An 18,373-nucleotide genomic window follows, 5' to 3' on the forward strand; every position below is an offset into this window, starting at 1 on the left:
TGTAATCCCAGCACTTTGAGAGGCTGAGGTGGGCAGATCATGAGGTCAGGAGTTCAAGACTAGCCAGGCCAATATGGCGAAACCCTGTTTCTACTAAAAATTACAAAAAAACTAGCCAGGCATGGTGGCATGAGCCTGTTGTCCCAGCTACTCAAGAGGCTGAGGCAGGAGAACTGCTTGAACCCAGGAGGCAGAGGTTGCAGTGAGCCGAGACTACGCCACTGCACTCCATCCTAGGCAATAGAGGGAGACTCTGTCTCAAAAAATAATAATAATAAATAAATATATGGCTAGGCACAGTGGCTCACACCTGTAATCCTAGCACTCTGGGAGGCTGAGCCAGGCAAATCACCCAAGGTCAGGAGTTCAAGACAAGGCTGGCCCACATGGTGAAACCCTGTCTCTACTAAAAATACAAAAATTAACTGGGCCTGGTGGTGTACACATGTAACCCCAGCTACTCAAGCGACTGAGGCAGGAGAATCGCTTGAACCGGGGAGGCGGAGGTTGTGGTGAGCTGAGATTGTGCCACTGCACTCCAGCCTGGGCAACAGAACAAGACTCCATCTCAAAAAATAAATAAAAATAAATGTGTGTGGGTGTGTAAGTGTATGTGTGTATATACTGCACTCCAGCCTGAGCGACAGAGTGAGACCCTATCTCAAGAAAAAAGGTTTTGAAAAAGGAAAAGGAGGTGTTGCTTCAGCTGTATCTTAAAGGAGGTAACACTTGACCAGAAGGAAAAGGGATCTATCTGGACGTTCTTGGTACAGAAACCACAAGTTCATATGAACAGAAGTCAACAGCTGAAAAAGTAAGGGGACAAGTAGTCCCATGGGACTGCAGCCAAATGTACAAGGTTAGCAACCAGATAAGACTCTGGACAGGGGTCAGCAGCAGGGGCCAGATGATGGATGCCAGACCACTGGGTCCTGGGTACTTACCACATTGTGCCTTCCTAATCCCCAAGATGTGGTCCTCAAGAAAACGAAAAGTCATGGTGAAATGAATTTGGGAGATGCCAAGTTAAAGCTCTCCCAAGCAGGGAAATACAGAGGACCAAACCCCTTTTATAGGAAAACCCTAGAAAACCTCACTTGAGGAATTCTGCTATAAGCAGTGAAACACCATGGAAGGATTCGGAGCTGTTGATAACAGATTTTCATTTAGAAATTCATTCTGCAAAATACAAAAATTAGCCAGGCAAGGTGGTACATGCCTGTAGTCCCAGCTACTTAGGAGGCTGAAGTTGGGGGATCACTTGAGCCTGGGAGGTCAAGGCTACAGTGAGCCATGTTTGCGTCACTGCACTCCAGCCTGGGCGACAAAGTGAGACCCTGTCTCAAAAAAAAAAAAAAAAAAAATGCATTCTGCAGAATGAGAAAATGAGTGAGGGCTGGGTGGGTGGTGAGATGAGAAACGAGACCAGTGGGAAAGCTGCTACAGTTACCCAGTGGGGAGGAGGTGCTCCCTGAAACACCTGAGTACAAGGGGGCGTGCACAGGCTCAGGGATTCAAGAGGCATTTGAAGGTAGAATCAACAGACTGAATTGCCCTTGGGAGGGAGGGACCTACGTTGGTGCCAGGGTTTTGGTTCCCGGCTCTGGTCATGTCTAATGAGTTGTTGGATATAACTTCTGGCATCCAGCAGGAAGGCCTGCCCTGCTAATATATTTGGAGTTGGATGTGACTATAATGGTGGCACTGAAGCCTCAGTGGTCATCCTGAGGCTTGACTCATCACCAGGTCAAGTCTAAGAGGGAGGACGGGACTGTGGACAGACCCAGCAGACATCCATGTTTTAGAAGTGGGCAGGGAGGAGTAGTCAGCAAGGGAGCAGACGTCCTTGAAGCCAGGGGGGGGACAGGGTTTCAAAAACAAGAGAGCAGTGTATAGCAACCCTCCACACGCAAGTTACAACAGCAGAGAGATGTTTTTACCTAACAAATTGTCAGACTTTTTTCCTGTATGCACTCCTGCTCATAGCACAATAATTGGCCAGAATGAAGTAAATTTAATATACTCATATTATTTTGGAGAGTGTATGTTAGTAAAACATTTTGGAATCAGCTGGCATCTATCAACCTTGACACATGGTTGACATTCATCAGTTGATGTTTTTACCTTAGGTATGCATCCTTTCTCCCCAGAAAATCTACATGTAGGGCTGGGAGCGGTGGCTCATGCCTGTAATCCCAGCACTTTGGGAGGCCGAGGTGGGCAGATCACGAGGTCAGGAGATGGAGACCATCCTGGCTAACATGGTGAAACCCTGTCTCTACTAAAAATATGAAAAATTAGCCAAGCATGGTGGCACGTGCCTGTAGTCCCAGCTACCTGGGAGGCTGAGGCAGGAGAATCGCTTGAACCCAGGAGGCGGAGGTTACAGTGAGCCAAGATTGGGCCACTGCACTCCAGCCTGGGCAATAGAACAAGACTCTGTCTCAAAAAAAAAAAGAAATTTATCCTAAGGAAATATGGTGGATACATGCAAAATGTTTTACAAATTGTCACAGCATTGGCTACAATGTTTAAAATATTTAAACAAAAAATGCAATATTGGACTGGTTAAATAAATTCACATCCATATGATGAAATAATACTTAGCAGCTAGTTAAAGTTTTGCATGAGACATGTAGGGCATGGAGGAAAGTTTCTGATTTTTTTAATTAAATATATACAAGCTGGGCACAGTGGCTCACGCCTATACTCCTAGCACTTTGGGAGGCTGAGGCGGGTGGATCACCTGGGGTCAGGTCAGTGTTTTTGAAACACTGTCCTCCCCTGGCTTCAAGGACGCCTGCTCCCTTGCTGACCACTCCTCCCTGCCCATTTCTAAAACATGGATGTCCGCTGGGTCTGTCCACAGTCCCGTTCTCCCTCTTAGGTATATATACACACACATATGTACACTTAGTGTATATATATACACACACACAGATGTGCAAAGGAATAAGACACACCAACATTATAATAGTGATGTCCCTTGGGTTGTGAGATTAAGCGACTTTTGTTGTTGTTTTGGTTTTTGAGACAGCGTCTTACTCTCTCACCCAGGTTAGAATGCAGTGGTGTGATCACAGCTCACTGCAGCCTTGACTTCCTAGACTCAAGCAATCCTCCCACCTCAGCCTCCAGAGTAGCTGGATCCACGGGCACATGCCACCATGCCTAGCTAATTTTTTAATTTTTTGCAGAGATGGAGTTTTGCCATGTTGTCCAGGCTGGTCTCCAACCTGGGCTCGAGCAGTCTGCCTTCCTCAGCTTCCCAAAGTGCTGCGATTACAGGCATGAGCCACCACACCCAGCCATTAAGCAATTTTCATTGCCCTCCTGAGATAGAGGTTGTCAGTGACCTTTGCCAGAGCAATTTCCATGAGTGGTGGGGATGGAAGCGTGAGTGGTCTGAGGGGAGGAGTGGAGACAGCGAGTGTAGGTGGTGATGCAGAGAGCTAGGCTGGGAATGGCTTGGGGGTCGGGGGACAAAGAGGACAACTCAAGTGGAAGACGTGGGTTCTAGGTCCACCTCTACTGCCACTTTGCTTGACCTCAGCCTCTGTGAGTACTTCAGTTTCTCTGTAACATAGGGATGCTAATTACAGTCAGCTGCATTATTGCACATTCTGTGAACTGTGCAGTGCATAGGGAACAACATATCACCATTATGGTATTAGAGAATGCCCTTCCTAAAACATTTAAAATGTCACTTCCTTCAACTGCAATACAATTTCAAAGTTTTCCTCTTATATCTTTTTTTTTTTTTTTTTTTTCTGACAGAGTTTGCTCAGAAGTGAATTTTTTTTTTTTTTTTTTTTTTGAGATGGGGTCTTACTCTGTCACCCAGGCTGGAGTGCAGTGGCGCGATCTCGGCTCACTGCAGCCTCCGCCTCCTGGGTTCAAGTGATTCTCCTGCCTCAGCCTCCTGAGTAGCTGGGACTACAGGCATGCACCACCATGCCCAGCTAATTTTTGTATTTTTAGTAGAGACGGGGTTTTGCCATGTTGGCCAAGCTGGTCTTGAACTCCTGGCCTCAAGTGATCTACCTGCCTTGGCCTCCCAAAGTGCTGGGATTACAGACATGAGCCACTTCGCCCGGCCAAGGGTCATGTATTGTTGAGGCTTGAGGAGGAAGGAAACACTGGATCATGGAAGGAAACAGCTTAGCATTTCAGGGACCATTAAGTCATAGATCATCCAGACAACAGGGCCCTTAGAGACCGGTTGACCTGATTGCCTCTGGTGAGCCTGAGGAAACTGAGGCCAGAGCAGGAAAAAAATCACAGTTGGCAGCAGAGCTTGGACTATAACTCAGAGGTTTTGGTATCCAAGTGAGTGCTTTTAACCAGATACTTTGATACGTTCTGTCAACATATAATATATTGAGAAGAATTTGGATTTGATTTAGGAATTTGGAACCATGCTGCTTGGACACTTATGCAACCTGATTTAAAACCTGATTCTACCAAAATTCCTCAAATTCCTTGAGGGACATATGGGGTAGGACAGAAGAGAAAGTGGACAAAATTTCCTACCACCTTCTAGATTTACGGTTTCTGACCAGTTAAACATCTGTTATAGAAAAGAGTGACAAATATTTTGTTCATAATGATTCCCTTTTCTCTAGCAGTCCCATTTGTTTAGCTGTGTCTAGTACTTCGTAAAGAGTGCACAGTTTAGGGTGGATGAGGAGGTAGAGGGTTTCTACAGGATTACATCTTACAGTGAGAAATAATCTAAGAACATATTCCAGAGGGATTATGTCTTTTAAATTAGTAGCATCTTTCACATTTAACATTTTTGTTGGCTGTGCGTGAGATCTTCCAGTGGAATCCACATTTTGAGTTCTGGTTGTGCAGCCCCAGAAAGCCATAAGACAGCGCTAATTGGCTTCCCATGCCGTCTCCATATTCTTTGCATCTTGATGTTCCTCCTATTTGCAGTTACTCCTTTGGCCTTATACTGCTTTCAGTTTTTCACTTAACAGTTTCTCACTGGCAAGTTTTGTGCATGGTCTTGATCTCTCTCTCTCTCCCCACCGACATGCTTGCTTCTTAATGATTCTCTCCTGATCTTTTTACTCTCCTGAGTTCCTGGACTCCTTTCTTTAGGATTGTTACTGACTGAATTCAAATAGAAGAGTCTAGACAATGTCGAATTCAGTAATGTTTTTCTCTACTCTTTCATTACCACATATCCTGCAAAAATTAAGCAAAAAGTACACATGTACTAAGAGAGAGAAAAGAGGGGTTTTGATTTAACTTCAGAGGTTTACGAACTGTTGGATCTGCTTTATGTCGAGCAGTCACAGTGTGCTTACCCCAGGGACAGTGGCAAAGCAAAATGCTAACAGCAGAGTGGACTGGTCCTTTATACACAGAGACTTATTATACAGTTAACATATCTGCTGTGGGTAGGAACCTTGACAAGGCTGATGTATCATGAATTTATCTCTATTTTTGAAGAACCCACAGATGGTACTAAACCCATATAACATATAACTGTTATGGGGTCAAGCTGCTGTATAACCGTCAAAGATATATTTTTTAGAAGAACTGACGTTGTGTGTGTGTTTATTTCCTTTTTAGCACGAGGCAGAACTAACATTGAACTTAGAGAGAAATTCATCCTACCAGAGGGAGCATCCCAGGGAATGACCCCCTTCCGCTCACGGGGTCGAAGGTCCAAACCATCTTCCCGGGCAGCTTCCCCTACTCGTTCCAGCTCCAGTGCTAGTCAGAGTAACCACAGCTGTACATCCATGCCATCTTCTCCAGCCACCCCAGCCAGTGGAACCAAGGTATGTACTGATCTCCATTATGCCCTTTGTCCCCACTCCCACCCTCACAGATGTTCATTGTTCACGGTAGCCTCTGAAAGACTCTAGTGAGGAGAAGAAATAAAAATGAAAACATGTTTTATTTTAGAAATAAAACATGAAAACACACAGACCAAGGCTGCCCTGTTCCTAGCAGTACACAGATATATGGCCTTTAAGATGACTCCAAAGGACATTTATTAAAATATGCACTCAGCTTGGTTATGTCAGAAATGTTTATTTCCTCATGTTCTCAGTTTAAGTTTGAGCCCGTCCAGTGTTACTACTTTTGAAAATCCAGGCTGGACACAGTGGCTCATGCCTGTAATCCTAGCCTTTGGGAAGCTGTGGTGGGAGGATCCCTTGAGACCAGAAGTTGAAGACCAGCGTGGGCAACATAGCAAGACCATCTCTACAAATTTCTAAATTTATCATCTCTAATTTTTAAATTTAGCCTAGCATGGTGGTGAGCACCTATAGTCCCAGCTACTCAGGAGGCTGAGCGAAGAGGATTGCTTGAGCCCAGGAATACAAGGCTGCAGTGAGCTATGAATTGCACCACTGCACTCCAGCCTGGGTAACAGAGTGAGACTGTCTCTAAAAAATAAAAATTAAAAAAAAAAATTTTTAAGGAAAAAGGAAAGAAAATCCAGGCACTGGCTGTGCAGTGGAGCTAACAGCTAAGTTTGATGTTATGATGGGTTATGTATGAATGATGTTAGTGCCTCCCTGGTCCTTCTCATCCTGATGGACCGACATGCATTTTATTTTGTTTTCTGTTTCTTTAAAATTTAGTATCTTCTATTTATTTTTTTCTGTTCCCAATGTGCACCCTTTTTGTTCCTTTTTCAATTGTTCCCGTCCTTCCCTTTGGATTTCCGTTTCACAGACTTCACTTCATTTCTCTCGCTGTTATGACAAACCCTGGTTGGTAAACAGTAAAGCTGGCACCCCTATCAGGGACAGCCATTCTCCTGACCTCCAGCTGCCCACCCCTGAGGTAGAGTATGGCTTTGCTGACTGACGACGCAGTCAAGACGAGGCCCTCGCTACTGGACTTGACCAGCTCTTCTTCCTGACACGAATCCCTGCACTTTCATCTCTGTGGTGCTTGCTGTCACAGCTGATTCATCTAGTCCAGTGTTTTCAGGGGTTTCTAACTCGGATTCACCAAAATTGGAGAGAAATAAGAGATGCCTGAAACTAGATTAATAATTTAATAACTTTATAACAATCTTGAGAATGATATTTGTTCAGAATGGTAAATGATGGTCATTGCTGGAGATTTGTTTATTGATGTCATTTATAATCAGGCCTCTTGGAATCTCCAAATGTCAGATACTCAGACGAGTTATGAACACTTGAAATTCAACTATGGCGCATGTTCTACAATGTTCTATCTTCGCTTAGAACAGAAGAGTGGTTGGTGCCACCCGCCCTGAGACACATGTCCAGGGTGGTTGGTATTGCCACACCACACTAGTCCAAGGCGTGGGTGCTGTCTCCTTCAGCCAAGCACAGCACCAGTGAACACTGCCCTGAGGCTCACATTCTAGCTTCTCAATTTCTTGGCCTAGGCACTTGAGTTTCTGTAGCCTTGATTTGAATACACATGCCAGCAATTAAGCATGTTCAAGTGCAGCCATTAAAGTGCCTGAACGCTTTTGGAAGAGCAGTGTTTTAGAAATAAAACATGGACTAGTGGCTTGCCTGATAGCAGTGCAGTTTGCATTCTAGCTCCTACCAAGAAACATTGGATTCTTGTGCCTCGAGACAGTGTTGCCTTCAGTCTTGGAAAGCCGTAGCCAGGGAAACAAGGGATGCACAAGAAGTCAATGGCTATGAATGAGCTGCTGTTTTGAGGTTCATTTCACTCCAAGCTAAAACTCCAGTTCAGAAATATATCTGGTTTAGAATATGATCTGGGGACCTACTGCCACTAAACTCCTAGACTCACCCTGCTTATCTTGCTTTTCTTCTTTCCTTAATGGCTCCAGTTTCATAAAAATCTCAGTTCTATTTTAAATTTTAGATGTTTAATGATGTACAAATTCTCATACAGTTCTGATAAATCAGGGCTTTTGTTCTGTCTTAAGGTTTTATTTTCTGTTTCATTTCATTTTGAGGCTTCATCTTTCCTTAACTTATTGGTGTTCTGTAGCCAGGCCATCTCCTGACTTAGAATTCTAGTGCGGGGTCTAGCTGTGGTCTTCCAGCAGCAGTGTGCAGGAACCTTAGCTTCTGAAACTGGTGTTCTTCCTCCTATGTGGCCAGGAAAGTTTGTGCTTGAGTGTTAACCACTTTCTATCGCTTATGCTTTTTCTTTATAAATTTAAGAAGTACAGCAAACACAATGAGATGGATTGCTTTTCTCTTGTTTGCATAAACATCTTAAAGGTCCTGGAAAACAATTTACATAATTGATTTAAAAAAAAATTGGTATGCTGTAGCATGTGGCATAAGTAATAGTTTGGGTTTTTTTTTTTTTTCTTGTTTCTTTTTTTTCGTTTTTTAAAAAGCGAAGTAGAGACAAGGTCAAATAATGGATGTTTAAAACATTTAAGGATCAGCCTGGTCAACATGGCAAAACCCCATCTCTACTAAAAATACAAAAATTAGCTGGGTGTGGTGGCAGGCACCTGTTGTCCCAGCTACACGGGAGACTGAGGCAGGAGATCACTTGAACCTGGGAGGCAGAGGTTGCAGTGAGCCAAGATTGTGCTACTGCACTCCAGCCTGGGCAACAGAGCGAGACTGCCTTAAAAAAAAAAAACAAAAAACAAAAAACAAAAAAAACTCACACAGATTTAAGGCTGGACATGGTGGCTCACCCCTGTAATCCCAACACTTTGTGAGGCCGAGGTGGGCGGATCACTTGAGCCCAGGAGTTCAAGACCAGCCTGGGCAACATGGAGAAACCTTGTCTCTACAAAAAATACAAAAATAAACCAGCCACTAGGGAGGCTGAGGTGGGAGGATTGCTTGAGCCTGGGAGGTCGAGGCTGCAATGAGCCATGAAGTATGCCACTGCACTCCAGTCTGGGTGATGGAGCAAGACTCTGTCTCAAAAAAAAAAAAAAAACCCACACATTTAAAATATTCTTTTTCCTCCAGTTAAGCCTACTACCTAAAAAACCAAAAAAAAAATCACTCAAATAGGAAACATAGCACCTATTGGTAGCAGTGATAATAATATATAGCTCTTTTCCAGTTTGGGAAATGCTTCTATACATCATTTAATCATTCAAGTTTTTATTGAGTTCCTCTTCTGTGCCAGACAATTTTACATGCTGAGGATGTGAGAGTGAACAAAACAAAGTCCCTGCTTTTATGGAGTTGATACTTTAATGCAGGAGAGACAGGCAACAAACAAGTAATATCATATGTAAGGCAGTGATGAGTACTGTGCAGAACACAGGAAGCAGGGGAGAGAATAGAAGTGTACAAGCAGTGTTCTGAGTAGTGAGACAAGACCTCTCTACTAAGGTCATCCTTTCCATAGAGCCCCTGCAGGGAATGAGGGGGTGAGCCACACGTGTATCTGGGGTAGGCTTGGGGGGTGGTGATTGTGCAACAACAGTCCAGGCAAAATGAACAGCAAGGGGACAAGACTGGTGGACCCTCACTGGGCCATTGGTGGAACAGCAAGGAAGCTAGTGTGGCTGGAATGGACTGATGAGGAGTGTGGTAGAAATGAAGTCAAAGAGGCAGGATTTAATCCCTGATTTCCCAAGAGAGAAGCAAAGACACAGGTGTTAATTTCAATCAGTCCTGGAACCCAGACTCAAACCCAGGTCTCCTGGTTCTTCCTGCACAGACTTGTTCCTGATGTCTCAGTCCCACAGTCGTGTGCTTCTCATAGTTTATTTGATCCACGAGTTAAGTAATTTTATCTGCATTTTACCAGTAAGGATACTGACTAAAAGATCTTACTAAAGTTACTGCACCTACTTATTGTTAAGAGATTGGGGCCAGGTGCGGTGGCTCACGCCTGTAATCCCAGCACTTTGGGAGGCCGAGGCGGGCGGATCACAAGGTCAGGAGATTGAGACCATCCTGGCTAACACAGTGAAACCCCGTCTCCACTAAAAAATACAAAAAAATTAACTGGACGTGGTGGCGGGTGCCTGTAGTCCCAGCTACTTCAGAGGCTGAGGCAGGAGAATGGTGTGAACCCAGGAGGCGGAGCTTGCAGTGATCCGAGATTGCACCACTGCACTCCAGCCTGGGTGACAGAGCGAGACTCCGTCTCAAAAAAATAAAAATAAAAAAAGATTGGAGTAATACTTGAATCTCCATATCAAATAGCTGGGCTAAAACTCATTTCAAATTTTTAACCCCAAAATCTTGATACGTAGTATTATTTGAATTTCTTTTTCCTGTACTCATTCACCATAATTGTTTGTTGTAACTATTGTATTCTTACTGAGGATTTTTTTTTTCCATTTCTAGGGGAAATTAGTAAAACAAAAGGTATTTGAGGACATTTTGAAATTTTTAATTGGAACATAAAACTTGTATTTTGGGAATTTTCAAAATATATGACCTAAGATACTTTAAGAGAAATCTTTGTTTTCCTGGACTTTTAATTTGCTTTTCAACTGAGCAAATATAAGGAGGTGTAAGGAGACCTTTTAAAGTTGAATTTCTGGCAAAGATTTTACCAAGTAAAATGTGACCTTTTTATTATTATTTTTTTAAGGTTATCCCATCATCAGGTAGCAAGTTGAAACGACCAACACCAACTTTTCATTCTAGTCGGACATCCCTTGCTGGTGATACTAGCAATAGTTCTTCCCCAGCCTCCACAGGTGCCAAAACTAATCGGGCAGGTAAGTACCTGCCCCATGACCTACAAGCCAGGCTGATAATTTGGAAACAACAGCCTATGTGGAATGTTTCACTGCTCCCAAGGAGCCAGTAATGAGAGTGGCACTTAGTGGGATGCCCACAAAGACAGACCTGCAGATGCTCAAGTGACCTTTACTTTTTCTGTCATTACAACTAGCTTTAAGCTTTCCTTCTGAGACGAGATGCTTCCACAGCCAAAGCTGGGCCATGCGTTCTCATCAGAAATGATCACATTTGAGAGAATGTTAAAGGAAATGTGGGTCTTCCTCAGACACCAGTCCAGTGTTGGGATGAGCAGCTTGCTAGTAATTTTTCCAACACGTCATACTTATTATGGCTGCTGTTGAACCAAGAAAGGCAGGGGAAGATCACATCTGTTCTCCTGCTACTGTTCCTCATGGGAACCTAGGAATCTGCCTTCATTTCCTGGCTGGCTGCTTCCCCTCATTTTGCCTCTATCCATCCTGCCCATGGATTAGCCCAGCTGGCAGGCTCACCCACCTGTACTGAGGTGGTTGAGCAACCTTGCTTGCCTCCACGTTGGGGCCATGGAAGGTGACAGTGCTGCTGATAGAAGTGGCTTTCTAATCCCCAGGAGGCAGCTTCTCAAGTAGAATCACAAAGCCAGAAAAGGCTTCAGCAACTTCTGTATAGATGAGGAAACTGGGGTGCAGAAAGGCTGTGAGATTTGCTTAAGATCACACAGGTTCAGAACCCTAGCTTCTGCTCACTTGTTCTTCCACCCCAAGCCATCTCTATTAAGTCCACTGTTTTATTCTTGAATTCCAGACCCTAAAAAGTCAGCCAGTCGCCCTGGGAGTCGGGCTGGGAGTCGAGCCGGGAGTCGAGCCAGCAGCCGGCGAGGAAGTGACGCCTCTGACTTTGACCTCTTAGAGACGCAGTCTGCTTGTTCCGACACTTCAGAAAGCAGCGCTGCAGGGGGCCAAGGCAACTCCAGGAGAGGGTTAAACAAACCTTCCAAAATCCCAACCATGTCTAAGAAGACCACCACTGCCTCCCCCAGGACTCCAGGTCCCAAGCGATAACACTGTCTAAGCACCCCCAAGCCACTATCCACTTTGAATCCTGCTCCATACATTGGGTGTATATTTATTCTGAATGGGAGAAGTTATATTGTTAAAAGTGTAAAAGAATAATTGTGTTATGAAGCTGCCTTATTTTTTTTCTTTTTGTAAGTTACTATTTTCATGTGAATATTTATGTAGATAAAATTTGCCTCCTGGTAACCCTGTAATGGATGGGGCCCAGAAATGAAATATTTGAGAAAAACAAGTGAAAAGGTCAAGATACAAATGTGTATTAAAAAAAAAAAAAAAGCCTATTAATAGGGTTTCTGCGCGGTGCAGGGTTGTAAACCTGCTTTATCTTTTAGGATTATTCCTAAATGCATCTTCTTTATAAACTTGACTTGCTATCTCAGCAAGATAAATTATATTAAAAAAATAAGAATCCTGCAGTGTTTAAGGAACTCTTTTTTTTTGTAAATCACAGACACCTCAATTAGCAAGAACTGAGGGGAGGGCTTTTTCCATTGTTTAATGTTTTGTGATTTTTAGCTAAAGAGAGGGAACCTCATCTAAGGAACATTTGCACATATACAGCAAAAGGAGTTCATCGCAATACTGTCTTTGGATATTGTTTCCGTACTGGGTGTTTAAAGGACAAATAGCTGCTAGAATTCAGGGGTAAATGTAAGTGTTCAGAAAACGTCAGAACATTTGGGGTTTTAAACTGATTTGTTGCTCCCTATCCAGCCTAGACACCAGTAACTCTTGTGTTCACCAGGACCCAGACCCTTGGCAAGGGATAGGCTCGTTGGTGACATTGTGAATTTCAGATTTGTTTTATCCACTTTTTTTGCTATTTATTTAAATGGTCGATCAACTTCCCACAAACTGAGGAATGAATTCCACGAGCCTGTTCTGAAAATGTTGACGTAAGACAAACACGTGCTCGTCCTTTAATGGAGTTCACCAGCACACTTGTTAACCAGTCCCGTTTGCTTTCATCTTTTTTTGTGCGTAATAAAGTCAACTGACCAAGTGACCATGAAAAGGGGCTGTCTGGGGCTCCTGTTTTTTAGCTGCTGTTCTTCAGCTCCGACCATGTTGCTGTGTGATTATCTCAATTGGTTTTAATTGAGGCAGAAACTGAAGCTCTACCAATGAACTGTTTAGAAACAAGACACACTTTTGTATTAAAATTGCTTGCAGTAACAAATATTTTGTATTTCCTGATTTTCTTTTCAACCATTACCTTATCTATAAATGTTACCCTGGGGTATAATCATGTTGTAGGTACTTAAATGCATTATGCAAATCAAAATATATTGATGGATAAATTATAGAGATTAATAGATTTTGTTTTATTTCATCCTTGTTAATTTTGTTTAACATGGCTGGGCATGGTGGCTCACGCCCATAATCCCAGCACTATGGGAGGCCAAGGCAGGAGGATCACTTGAGTTCAGGAGTTGGAGACCAGCCTGGGAAATATAGTAAGACCTTCTATCTACTAAAACTAAAGAAACAGGCATGGTGGCACATGCTTGTAGCCGCAACTACTAGGGAGGTTAAGGTGCGCGGATCACTTGAGCCTGGGAAGTCGAGGCTACAGTGAGCCACGATTGCACCACTGCACCCCAGCCTGGGTGACACAGCAAGACCCTGTCTCAAAAAAAAGACAGGCTATTAACATGAACATGTAGGGTATCTGTCCTACTTACATGATTAAACAAATAGTATTATGTAAAAAGATACTAGAAATCATGGAGATCCTGGGTTCTCAGAATGGGACCAGTTTTTCACACTGTCACAGTATGCTGAAATTTCTGGTTAAATGGTAGAATTTCAGAGGTGGAAGCAAAATCGGTCATCATATCTAGCTCCTTTGTTTTACAGATGGAGAAACTGGGATGGGAAAGTAGAAGAGAAAGTGATTTCCCTGAGCTCACAAAATAAATGACAGAAGTGAACCTTGAATCCAGTCCTCGACTCCCTATTCAAGTCTGGCACTTCTATTTCCTCCAGCCTCTAGTCAGTTGGCTTTATAATAGAGCAGCCAAATGTTAACTTAGTAACAAGAAGAAAAGGGCTAGAGGCTTCGGAGGTAAAGGGGCTGAAACTCATGCCACCTGCGTTCTTGGTCATTAGGCCACATTCCTTAGGACATAGGCATTTGGTGAGATCGATCCATGTTTGCCAAAGCTGTTAAGGCCAAATATCCAGATTAAAAGGAATTTGGAGCCTAATGGATTCTGAAGGAAGTGCTTACTCTGTTCTCCATGGAACTGGGGAACTTCAAGCTGCCAGGACTTTGTATAGGATAGTGTTTTCACCCTAATTTGCTTCCCCTTCTAGGCCTCTTGGCAGCAGAAGCATGCGAGACCAGCTTGACCTCCATCTTCCCAGATTGTGGATTATGGTCCAGAATCTTACCAAGTAATTTAGGTTTTTGGGGTTTTGTGGCAAAGTTCAGCTGGCAGCGGCACCAACGAAAAGTGCATTTCTTTTTTTTTTCTTTTTTCTTTTTTTTTTTTTTGAGATAGGGACTCACTCTCGCCCACTGGAGTGCAGTGGCGCAATCTGGGCTGACCGCAACCTCCACCTCCCAGGCTCAAACGATTCTCCTGCCTTGGCCTCCCGAGTAGCTGGAGTTACAGGTGCACGCTATCATGCCTGGCTAAAAAAAAAAAGTGCATTTCCATTCAACAAATGCCTGCACGCAAGACCATGTAGGAAATAACAAGATGATAGGAAAAGGGTTAAAGTATAATCACAGTCCTAGGCCGGGTGCGGTGGCTCATGCCTGTAATCCCAGCACTATGGGAGGCTGAGGCGGGTGCATCACCTGAGGTCAGGAGTTCAAGACCAGCTTGGTCAACGTGGTGAAACCCCGTCTCTACTAAAAATACAAAAATTAGACAGGTGTGGTGGTGGGCACCTGTAATCCCAGCTTCTCGGGAGGCTGAGGCAGGAGAGTTGCTTAAACCTGGGAGGCGGAGGTTGCAGTGAGCCAAGATTGCACCATTGCATTCCAGCCTGCAAGAAAAAAACTCCGTCTCAAACCCAACAAACAGAGATGATAGGATATATATATATATATATATATATATATGGTATCACAGTCCTGTGATAGAAATGCTAAATGAGGAAGGAAAACTTGGTGTCTGCTGGGGCCTTGAATGATGCAATAACTAGCTCATGTTTATTGACTGCTTACTGTAAGCCAGTGATTGTGCTAAGTGCTCTGTATACATTCTCACTGAATACCCTTAACAGTTCTATGATCATTAGCCCCCTTTTCTTGATGAGACACTGAGCCTGAGAGAGGTTAAGATCACAGAGTTGCGAGGTGGCTAGGAAAAGCCCTTGTTTTGACACTACTTTCTACAAGAAACCTACCCCACCTCAGTTCCCTTCCATTCCTAATGTTCTGGGATTCCACTCACACGTGGTCTGCTCCCACTTCCCCGCTCCTCTGCCCTTCCAGCCACTTTGCTGGCTCCTCTGTGGGAGCATAGCTTTCATTTTGCCTTGGGAAATTGCCGTGTTCTCCAGCTGTCACCCCTGTTGCTGTGGGGCTGCTAAGGGGCAGGGGGCTTGTCTGCTCCATCTCTGGTTCAGGGCACAGCATAAAGCAGCTCACGATGGTTGTTGCTGAACTAAATCGTGGGCAGAGGCCCTTGGAATGACTAAAATCTGCTGTTGAGGTTTATGGGAATGTGAAGCCCGTTGTTGAGAGAACACAGCTCTATCTCCACATCCTAAATTGAGAAATGATTTCTGTTATAAGAATCAGCCCAGCACTGGGCAGCTTGCAGTCTAGCTGGGAGCCCAGAATTGCACAAAACAAACCTGAGAATTGTACAGGCTGGATCTAGGGCCTCAAGTGATGTGCAGTGGATTCAAAAGGGGCGTGCAGAGAGGACAGTGAAGGGGCATGGGCAGGAGATTCCAAGACTGACCAAGATGACATGGGGACAAAGCCTTGTGGATTCAGCCTCCTAAACAGCTTTCTCCTCTGCCCGTCCACCCCATCACCATTAGAGACTCATTGTCATTGTACCCACCCCCACATCTGATTACTGTACCTGCCTCCAACTGCAGGGCCCTGACTCCTGTCTCCCTCTGATCCATATTCCGCTCTGCTTCCATGCTCTGGTCTTGGGTACTTGCAACGGTTATTCTGCATTATCCTTAGCTCAGTATCCTTGTGGGACAGTCCCAGTCCACAGAGTAGCCCCGGCTACCAGTCCTCATCTGCTCCGCCCGGAGCTGGTGCAGGTGCCTCATGTGGGGCGCTCTGGGGACCGCGCAGAAAATTTACGAGCAGTGTGGAAATATACCTGTTGGGTAAAAGACAAACTAGGCACGTGTTTAAGGCACCAGCAAACGACTATTTGGATTAAGAAATTGATGTAGAAAATTTTATTGAAGTGATGACTTCAAAATGTGATTTTGAGGGCATTATACAGTTGCTTCGAGGTTTAATCTTCAATCCACATGGCGGGGCACCATAATCTCTGGTGCCCAGGGCCCTCGTCTAGCTCCTGTGAGGCCCTTTGCGGTCCCTCCCTTGCCAGCCCCTCCAGCCTCCGCCATTTGCCCCCTGGGCTCTCCAGGTTCCACTGCCCCCCTGCCCCAGCCCAGCTCCACTGCTGTGTGACCTGGCGTAATTCCCTTAACCGCCGTGTGCCTCAGTTTCCTCATTTATTAAGAGAGGAGGTTCCAGTGGTAGGTACCCCCTAACGATGTGCGAGCATCACAGAAATAACACGACACGCACTCAGAACATGCCTTGCGCGTGGCAAGTGCTGACTGTTACCATTATTAGGCTCCCCAGCTGGGGTCTCAGGGCCTTGGCACAAGCTATTCCCTCCGTCTGGAGCACTTTCCTCCACTGACCTTTCCTGGCGCTCCAGGTCAACTCCAGGAGCCTTCCCAGCGCAGTCTAGGTGCCTTCTCCTTCCGCAGCGCCTGAACCACACAGGAATAATTATGTAAGGTGAGAGCGCGCCCAGGGAAGAGCAGGGTGTGCAGAAAGGGATTGAGTCAGTCGAGACGTTTCCGCTGGGATCCTTCTCTTGCCAAGCCTGCACCGGGGCCGTGGGGACTGAGAAGATGTGCACAGGTGGCTCCCGAGTTCTCGGGAAGGGCCCCAGAGCTTCTGGCCCGGCTGGAGGCAGGAGGCGGAGCCTCCTCCGCCAAGCTGGATCAGTACCGGGGACGCAGGGCGCACAGCGAGGGCTGGCGGGTGCGGCCCGACTGGGGCGCTGCCCGGGCTCACGCGGGAGCCAGGTGGGGGACGCAGGGAGAAGCAGCCGAGCAGGTGCCGGGAAGGAGGCGCCCGCAGAAGCGCATGCAGGGGCCACGGGGAAGGCGCCAGGAGGCGGTGAAGGGCCGCGGTGGCCAGAACCCGGGCCGGCTGCTGCGGGCAGAGGAACGTGCCCCACCCGCGGGGCTTGGCTGGTACCGCCTGGCTCTCCAGACGGGGCTACGGCCGCGTGTCGGGCCCAGTGGCGACCCCGGCACACCACGGCGGGGCGGCCGGGTGGCACCACTGGCGGGACCGGGACGGCGCCGCGGCCTTAGGATCTCTGCGCCGAGGCCCGCGGCGGGAGCCACGACGGCCCTGACCACGCTGACGCCCAGGCTACAGGCTCCTCGCCCGGACCACCCGCCAGCCACGCCGAGGTCGCACCTCGGGGTCGCCTCACCCGCAACACCTGCCGCCGCCCCGCGCCCCTCGCGGGCGCGGCCTCGTGGCCTCGCGCCCAGGCTCCGCCCCCGCGCCCCCATTGGTCAGTCCTGGGGGTGGGCGGGCGGCACCGACGGCTGAGCGGGAGCAGGGACTCGCGGGAATCGCGCCGCCCGGGTCGCTGGGAGCTCGCCTGTCGCCCCTGCTCTGCGCAGACCTCAGCCACAGCCGGACTGGTGGGAACGGCGGCGACAGACGGATTGACTGACAGTCCCAGGCGTCAGAGCAGCCTTGAAGCGTTGGCGTCCGCGTCCGCGTCAGCGTCCGCTTGTCCCGGAGCCTGGGCAGGTGCCGCGCGGAGGGCGCCCCAGGGCCAGCGCTGAGGCCGCAGACGCCGCCCGCCCCGCCCCGCCCCCTGCTCGCCGAACTCAGCTCCCTGTTCGCCGTCGGGGCGTCCCCGGGCCCAGGGGCGGCCCCGGAGCTGATGCGCGCCCGCTGAGCGCCCCCGGCCCGCCATGGCCGCGCTCCCGGGCCCGCTCTGGCTCCTGGGCCTGGCGTTGTGCGCGCTGGGCGGAGGCGGCCCCGGCCCGCGACCCCAGCCCGGCTGTCCCCAGCGACGTCTGGGCGCGCGCGAGCGCCGGGACGTGCAGCGCGAGATCCTGGCGGTGCTCGGGCTACCCGGGCGGCCTCGGCCCCGCGCGCCACCCGCCGCCTCCCGGCTGCCCGCGTCCGCGCCGCTCTTCATGCTGGACCTGTACCACGCCATGGCCGGCGACGACGACGAGGACGGCGCGCTCGCGGAGCGGCGCCTGGGCCGCGCCGACCTGGTCATGAGCTTCGTCAACATGGGTGAGTGCGGCCGCCAGCGCGGAGACCCTCAGAGTAAACTGGCTGCAGGGGAGGGGCGCGCATCCGCGGGCGGTGCCGGGCCCTGGCCGAACGGGAAATCACAGACGGTGGACGCGAACCACAGGGGAGTGGGACCG

At 47.4% G+C, this 18,373-nt stretch overlaps 2 protein-coding genes across 34 annotated transcripts in view; both read left to right on the forward strand.

Moving 5' to 3' along the window:
• LOC116472985 (microtubule-actin cross-linking factor 1, isoforms 1/2/3/4/5) overlaps positions 1–12,908 on the forward strand; it is a 404,777-nt gene extending 391,869 nt beyond the window's left edge. For 26 of the 33 annotated variants that reach the window (XM_058441923.1, XM_058441919.1, XM_058441922.1 and 23 more), the window contains 4 exons: positions 5,587–5,798; positions 6,706–6,816; positions 10,519–10,648; positions 11,457–12,908. In XM_058441923.1, coding sequence (XP_058297906.1) covers positions 5,587–5,798; positions 6,706–6,816; positions 10,519–10,648; positions 11,457–11,713 — 710 coding nt within the window. In that variant the 3' untranslated portion in view covers positions 11,714–12,908. The remainder of the gene's footprint in view (positions 1–5,586; positions 5,799–6,705; positions 6,817–10,518; positions 10,649–11,456) is intronic. The other 7 variants (XM_058441938.1, XM_058441939.1, XM_058441915.1 and 4 more) reach the window with 1 other exon arrangement.
• A 4,645-nt stretch (positions 12,909–17,553) lies between these two features.
• Positions 17,554–18,373, forward strand: part of BMP8A (bone morphogenetic protein 8a) — a 38,123-nt gene continuing 37,303 nt past the window's right edge. The window contains exon 1 of the mRNA XM_032160364.2: positions 17,554–18,236. Coding sequence (XP_032016255.1) covers positions 17,903–18,236 — 334 coding nt within the window. The 5' untranslated portion in view covers positions 17,554–17,902. The remainder of the gene's footprint in view (positions 18,237–18,373) is intronic.

This window comes from Hylobates moloch, unplaced genomic scaffold (genome assembly GCF_009828535.3).
Source record: "Hylobates moloch isolate HMO894 unplaced genomic scaffold, HMol_V3 SCAFFOLD_8, whole genome shotgun sequence".
In the NCBI taxonomy this organism is placed as follows: Eukaryota; Metazoa; Chordata; class Mammalia; order Primates; family Hylobatidae; genus Hylobates; species Hylobates moloch.